Genomic DNA, 7,740 nt, shown 5'->3' on the forward strand with positions numbered 1-7,740 from the left:
AAATGAACAGCTGATAAGCAGAAGCTTGGCATGGGTGTCCGTAACAGTGCTGGCAACGTGACACAAACAACAGAATTCTAAACCGATAAGCCCGCGAGGTTTAAATTAAAAATTCCGGTTATTTTTTGATCATGGTAGTATATATATATATAAAATGTTAAAACAGTAAAAGATACAAAAAACATATAATACGCAATAAACAATAAATAAAAATTAACGTTTTTTGAACTAAAAGCTGCAAGATTTCATTGTATACTCAACAAAACTTTTTGTCCGATGAAAGATCAACGTTTGCGAGCGACATCTTCACTATCAATTAGTCTCACCGAAGCTTACCTTTAAAAATCGTTTAATGAGATGTATCACCAATACGATAATTGATCGTAGAGAGAGAGAAAGAGAGAGAGAGAGAGATCGTAAAGCGCGTTACTGACGAGGCACACACGGGCGTTTTCGCCTGCTTGAAATAAGTGTCGGTTCGCTTCGCACAGGCATCATGCATGGGTGGCGAATACGGTTTTACCCAACAATCCGCGTCGTTATCGTATCATTTACGAGATAAGGCCAATCTTACGGATCGTGTGAACTATGTCGTGAAGTTAAGATACGTCGCGGTTATTTAACACGGGACTGTCGATAGCCGCTATTAATGACAACACGATGAGCCCTCCTATAATTACCGTCGACGACGGTAGTGCGGACCCGCTTCGGCGGACTTTGCATAAATTTACTTCGCCAAACGGCGTTTTTGTGTATATACCTCGTATACTCGTATACACGTGAATACATTAGAGGCGAATGAGTTCGACACTTGTTATCCGGATATCTTTTGTCATATCGATTTTTTGGTAGCAATTCGTCGATTCGTAACAGTTCGCCGACTGTATTCGATTCGTTGCGAAAGATTCCATTATGTGTTTTGTCCAAGAGAAAACAGAGAAATATGTGCTTATATATATCCGACACAACCAAGTAGATAAGTAGATATTACGTAACTCTCGCAATAGATTGGCATTCTGGTTGAATCAATAGAACGTGGTCGTCGTATATATTGTTTTTTGATTATAATACGAGACTATTTCTCACTACGGTAAAAACATATTCTCAGCCATTCTGGATGGATTATCTATTGAATATCCCAACGTAACCTCTCAATAGCAAGCGATATCGATCGTTTGCAATCGCCTACGTGCGCGCGACACACGTCAATCATGTACGGGTTGCGCAACTGCATCCATCTGAGCAAGAGATCTGGGGTGCATCTGGGTTACACAGCGATTTATGGCTGCGGTAGGCAGAGAGATTGCAACAATTTATTCTTTGGTTTAATCCGCAATCCCGAGTGATCTCAGCGAGATCTCTGTTTCGACTTTTGTTTCGTCATCCCGAAACGCGTCGCCGTATACTTTAGGTTTCAGCGACATACGTTTCAGCAATGATGATACATACATAGGCGCGTCTAGACGCGTTCGAGAGCAATAATCGATGGTAACCGCTCCATCAATGACAAGAGAGGGTCCGACTAATTACTGAGAAGACAGATGCGCGCCCTCGGATTGCCCGTTATATAAAAGTTCCTCTACCTGAGAAATGTGTTCGCATATTTATTCCGCTGGTCGGATTATGTGTACACAAGGATTATCAAGTTGACCGAGGTTACATCGGGTGGCTGTGAAGGAGAAACAATTTGCGCTTCTCTTTCGCGAGATATATACTATATATATATATATATATAAAATATTTTCTCGCGTAAATCTCATATGTATATATATATATACATATGAGATTTACGCAAGAAAATATTTTAATCGGGTTCATTGATATTCCGTATGTATGTACATATGTAGACAGGAGGTATTTATTAATTAAATTATACGCGTGTAACACCGAGACTGGAAATATTGCACTGCAAGCGTTAGATCGATTATTTAATTGTACGATTTTATATGTACATATATTTGAATAATATATAATATACAATATTTAATATATAATATACAATATATAATATATAATATATAATATATAATATTTAATATATAATATATTTAATATATAATATACAATATAATTGCGCATGATATTTTTTTTTTAATAAATTTAATAACAATATGTGTGTAATCGCTTAAAAATGATAAAAATTATACACAAAAAGTTTTACACGCTTTTACACGTGAGAGTCTTAAACGCATTGATTGCGATTGATTTATCACTCCAATATTGTTACTTTGCATTATGGCTTTCGTATAGAGAGTCCGTTGCTCCTCCCTCACTTCGATATACCGGCTGCTGGTAGTCACATAAACCTTGGAGCGGCTGACGTGACTGAGAATTTAATGAAATAAGACATGCACAGACGGAATCGAAAAACTAACTTTCTCACGAGTCTTCGCATGCATACCGTGACTTCGGCTTTGCAACGACCTTCGTGCATTTCCTTCGATTTTACATATAATTACATCGTCGGTGTCAATCAAAACTGTTTTCGTATTTTTGAATCACATGTAAAAAAAAAAAACTTTTCTCTCTCTACATATTTCAAAATTATTTATACAATTATTTTGTTGTTGTCTCATGCTTACCTTACAACCTATAATTTATGTCGCAAGCGAGATATATTCGCTACAGTATTGGCAAAATATTTTATAAATTAAAATTAAAACACAATATACAAGGTCTGTATCGAGCTCAAATGGTTCTTAAAAAGATATTATATTATACAATTAAATTAAATTAACATGCCGTTGTTAATTATATAATGATACAAACGTTTCGGCCCTTACTTGAGCCTTCTTCAGTGTAACAATAAATTTAAAATTTAACAATAACGCACATCTTGAAAGACGCACTTGAAGAGTTTGGAGTTAACAAGTGAAATTCTTACATGTNGAAGTCCTTTGTGAAAGATGAAGTGATAGGTGATTATTACCTCGAGCGGTTTTATTGTTACCATTTTACATTTATATTTTATAAATTTGCGGTGATTCTTTTTTAAGTAAAAAAATATGATAATTATAAACGACCGCGTTATTTTTATTGTGGTTTTTGAAATTTCATTTCTTTTTGCGATATATATATTCCACGATGTAGCCGATATAATCGATCTTTTAAGATATTAAATCATCTCGATCGAAAAAAATACGAAATTTTCCCAGGACAATGTGTTTCCTAAACATCTTCTTTCCCGTTCGACAACAATGCCGATCGAGTCACCGATGACTCAATCATCGGATCCGATCTGATCTGAAACAAGAATGATGATGACCGATGACCCCGCGCGGCAGCTAGGCCACTTCTAATCGACATGTTTTCTTCTTGTTTCAGGTACGCGTAACGGTGATGGACAAGAACGACGTGGCACCGACGTGGGGACCAGGCCCGTGGAAATTTCAGATCTCCGAGGAAGCGCCGCTCAATACCGTCGTCACGACCCTCAAAGCCTACGATCCGGATACCATTGGTACTCTGACCTACACCCTGGTGCCGAATCATCCTGTTGGCGACGAGTTTGTCGCCGACGATAACGACAACGACGAGACTCAGAATATATTCACACTCCATCTGACCACAGGTCAGCTTAGACTCGCCGAAGCTCTCGACAGGGAGTCGAAGGAGAAGTACATGCTGAAAGTGCGCGCCGACGATGGCCTGCAACACCGCGACATCGTGCTTCACATACAGGTGAGAGAAACTTAAGTTGCGCGAGATCTACACTTATTTTTTTTCTTTTTTTTTTTGTAATAAAAAAACGCATACTTTTTACTTACTTGTCGTTGTGTAATCACTTTAGATGACAATTTATTCTCGGTATCGATAAATCGTATCGACTCGGAAACTCGCAAAAGCGAAATAGGGGAGACTGGGGTTGGTTGTGACACACGGGTAAAAAGTTACACAACCTTAAATTAGCGATGAAAAATAATTGCAACAACGATGATGTTACTGACGCGTGTGACGCGTGACAGTTGTCGCGTTTGTCTCTTTTCAGCTTTAATGTCAGCACTTATTTTTCATCACTAATCAAAGCTTGTAACTTTTTACCCGTATCACAATCATAGACGCATAATATATAGAGGTGGTATGAAACAGTAGGCCCTGATCCTACTACAGACATTGATAGACAGAGAAAGAGTTACTATTCAAAGTATGTTATCTCCCTCAACGTTGAAGACATCTTTTCAGCCAAACGCGCAGTCTATATATTATACGTCTATGATGGTACGTACAGACGGCGTCATTAATTCGAAGAATAGGCGCGGGGATCACATAAAAAGTCCAGTTGATCCAAATATCCATTAGTCCCAAAATCGGGTGTCCAGTTGTGGATACCCGATTGCTACTAGTTAGTTAGTACGGCGCCCGTTGGCGCTACGAGCAACCGCCCCGCTTGCCCTCCGATCCCCGCGCCTATTCTTCGAATTAATGACGCCGTCTGTACATAGACGTATAATATATAGACTGCGCGTTCCCTACCTTTGCCATGTTAAGAAAATGTCTTCAACGTTGAGAGAGAGACAGCTGGTGTTGAATAGTAGCCTCATCTTTGTCTAGCGAAGTAGTGGGGGAAAAAGAAGTCTTCGCTGATACATTGATAGACAGAGAAAGAGTTACTATTCAAAGTATGTTGTCTCTCTCAACGTTGAAGACATCTTTTCAGCCAAACCCGCAGTCTATATATTATACGTCTATGATCACAATCAGCCCCAGTCTCTCCTACATAAGCCAGCGTTACCTGAAATTCTCTTCAAACCGCGAAATTGATCGAAAATAACTATTCGTAGCCTTCGAGGGAAGAGACTGCGATCGTCGAGACGAGGAGATCCAGAGAGAGAGAGAGAGAGCGCGCGATTGTTCTTCGAGTATCGGAATGCTTGCTGCGAGCGAGAGGTCAAGTCGATAATGCATTAGACACGTCCCCGTGTGCCGAAAGGTCGCCGACGACTTCCTACTATAACTGTAACCTATTGCTTCATATCGACGATTCCTTCTCCCGCGACTAAATAATAACCCGGTGTTCTCTCTCTCTCTCTTTCTATCTCTCGCAATGGAATTCGGTCCGCGCGCGTGTCGTTCGAACGTACAAACCCTCGGCGGCTAATTTCTCCTCGCTTGAAGGATCGTTGCGCGAGTAACGAATCGTCTTGCGGAATGAAAGATCCGAGCGAGCGAGAACATATTCTTTCTCTCGCTCTCGTAGGAGAAAGAGACGCTAAGTAACCACAGCGACGAATTAATTTATGAGCGTACTTATACGGGATATCGTTGTATTGCCGCGAGACGGCGAGACCAATTACCGGTCAATTTAAAGGCAATCAATCTCTAACGGAATCGGAGTCAGCCAACGCAGCGCGTGGTAGTGTGAAAATGCGAGATCTCAAACCTAGAAAAGAGAAAACGATCCTCGAAAATTATGTGGAAAACAATTTTTCTTTGTAACATAAGTAATTTTATTTTAAAGTTCAGTTTGTTTTTTTTTTTTTTTTTCAAGTTAATTCCGTGAAAAATATTTACGTATTAAATTACCTCGTATAAGGAATCTTGTGAGTTCAAATTAAATCCAGAAAACTAATTTATATATTAAAAATTCATGAAGTTGAGTAAATATACTAGACAAGTTTCCGCGCGCTATTTTGCGGAGGTGGATAAGTCCGCGGATGGATCTGATATTTTTCAATTAATGACGGCAATCAGGCGAAAACGCCGGCAGGGCGAGGAAAGTCCGCGCGCACGGTTATAATATCGTATGCATAAGTCAGCGCTGTCTATCGTAACGAGCGATCTCGAGCAGAACAATGTTGCGCTATTGCGTACCCGCGCAGGCATCACTCGGAAGATAAATCTACGATTGCTCGGCGACCCGCCATGCGAATTGCTCACACTCGCACGCTGCACGTGCATGCAACAATGGCACACCCTAATGAAAAAGATCGAATTTGTTTCTTTCGCGATTGCGAAATACCGTGAAAAAAAATCGACCCGCGATCGGTTGCGTCAGAGTGTGTCAGAGTGAGAAGGAAAGAGAGAGAGAGAGAGAGAGAGAAAAAAAAACGTTCGAGATTCCAATCAGAATTCCTGATCGCTGAGATTACAAGACGAATTTAGTATTTTTGACTGTATATGTAGCAGAATATTTGATAGAAAACACACTTAGGCTATAGTTTTTTTAATAATTTTAATTTGAAATTGTCAAAAAAATGAATCAAAGGGCCGATACGAGCAGTAAATACAAGGTGTTAGTGTATGAAAAGCAGTTTTTTTATTAAAAAATACAACAGACGTTTTGGTCCATGGGTTAGGATATGGAAAATATTATTTAATTTTCACAATATTGTTATTTCAAATAGTGTACGCACATAAACTACTGTAAATACTGATTATCTTTAAGAATAATGCTACAAAATGCACTATTAAACAATTATTGGTGTGTGTGTGTGTGTGTGTGTGTGTGTGTGTGTGAAATTACAGTTTATGGTCATCTTTTCCGTATGGTCCATAATTCCCCGAGTTTATCCTATAGAATAGAGGATGCTCGATTGAAATGAATTGGAGTAAAAAAATTTCACTGTTTAATACACGGATCATGTAGAAAGGAGAAATAGAATGCGCGCAAATTACGTGCACTGCTCGTCAAAATAGAAAATCAAACTTCAGTGTTAGGTTAGGAACACCCAAGCCAATCGGAATTGAAATGTTCGCATCTTTATCTCGAATATATATTTCTAATCCTCTAAGCGCACATGCTGTTGCGAAGGTAAAAGGTCCGAAGAAATCGCACGCGGGGAGCATCGCGTGTCCCGGCTTATAATTCATTACGCGGTTCAGCCGAGACGATTCGTGGTGATAAAAAAAGCGAATCCCGGTGCCCGAAGACACCGGCCGGGCCTGGCCGTTTAACGAAGAGAAACGGAGAGAGAGGAGCCCTCCGGCCGACCACCGCCGTGCCGCGCCGGAGCCCCTCGGAGACAATCGCAAAAATTATCCTTATGATGTGTAATGGCTGAAATTCCTTTAAGAACTTTGGTTTTGCCCGTCCGCGTGCCCGCGCGCGCTCGCTTATTCTATCCGTAAAGGCAAGAAGAGAGGAATGCCAGAGCCGATCATAGCTCGGCCGCCGCGTTTCGGAACCACGTGAAAGAGGACCCGTTCTTTCTGTCTCTCTTTCTCCTCTCTCTCTCTCTTCTCTTCTCTTCTCTTTCCGTTGCGGAATCTGCCGCCTCTATCCTCTTATATCTGGTCCTCTTGTGTCCCGTGCCATCGCGTCTCTTCTTCTCTAGTTCTCCTTCCTACATCTCGTTCGTATTTGTCTCTTGCTAACTTTAACCAAGTATTTCTCTTTCTCGACCTTCTTGAACACATCTCGCAAAATCTCTCCTCTTTCTCTTCTTCGTCTCTTCTTCTTCTTCTTTTCTCTCGTAGCCTCGTTTTTTTTCTCAGTCATCGCGGAAGAAAGAGATAAACCAGAGTAATGGCGGCGCTATCAAGAATATGTAACACTTACCAAGATCCTGGCTGAAGAGTTTTTTTCGCAATATTTTAAAATTAGTTAGGGGGGTATACGGGGTCCTTTTCATATACAGGGTGTCCCAGAATGGCCGTACAATCTCTCGTAGGCAAGTAGAAAGAGTAAAACTGAGTCGAAAAGTCTTATACCATTTTGCTAGATTCGCAATAGTTACTGAGATTTTAATTAACAAAGATCCGCGAATAAGCATGCATCGGGCTGTCTTACGCGCGTAAGAC

General features: G+C 40.3%; 1 protein-coding gene across 1 annotated transcript in view; it reads left to right on the top strand.

Annotated features, from left to right (window-relative positions):
• Positions 1–3,324: 3,324 nt before the first annotated feature.
• LOC109859650 (cadherin-related tumor suppressor) overlaps positions 3,325–7,740 on the top strand; it is a gene marked incomplete at its 5' end in the record, with an annotated part of 36,906 nt that continues 32,490 nt past the window's right edge. The window contains one exon of the mRNA XM_020438110.1: positions 3,325–3,681. Coding sequence (XP_020293699.1) covers positions 3,325–3,681 — 357 coding nt within the window. The remainder of the gene's footprint in view (positions 3,682–7,740) is intronic.

The sequence above is a fragment of the Pseudomyrmex gracilis genome, unplaced genomic scaffold, assembly GCF_002006095.1.
Source record: "Pseudomyrmex gracilis isolate BER0280 unplaced genomic scaffold, ASM200609v1 scaffold_274, whole genome shotgun sequence".
Classification (NCBI taxonomy): domain Eukaryota; kingdom Metazoa; phylum Arthropoda; class Insecta; order Hymenoptera; family Formicidae; genus Pseudomyrmex; species Pseudomyrmex gracilis.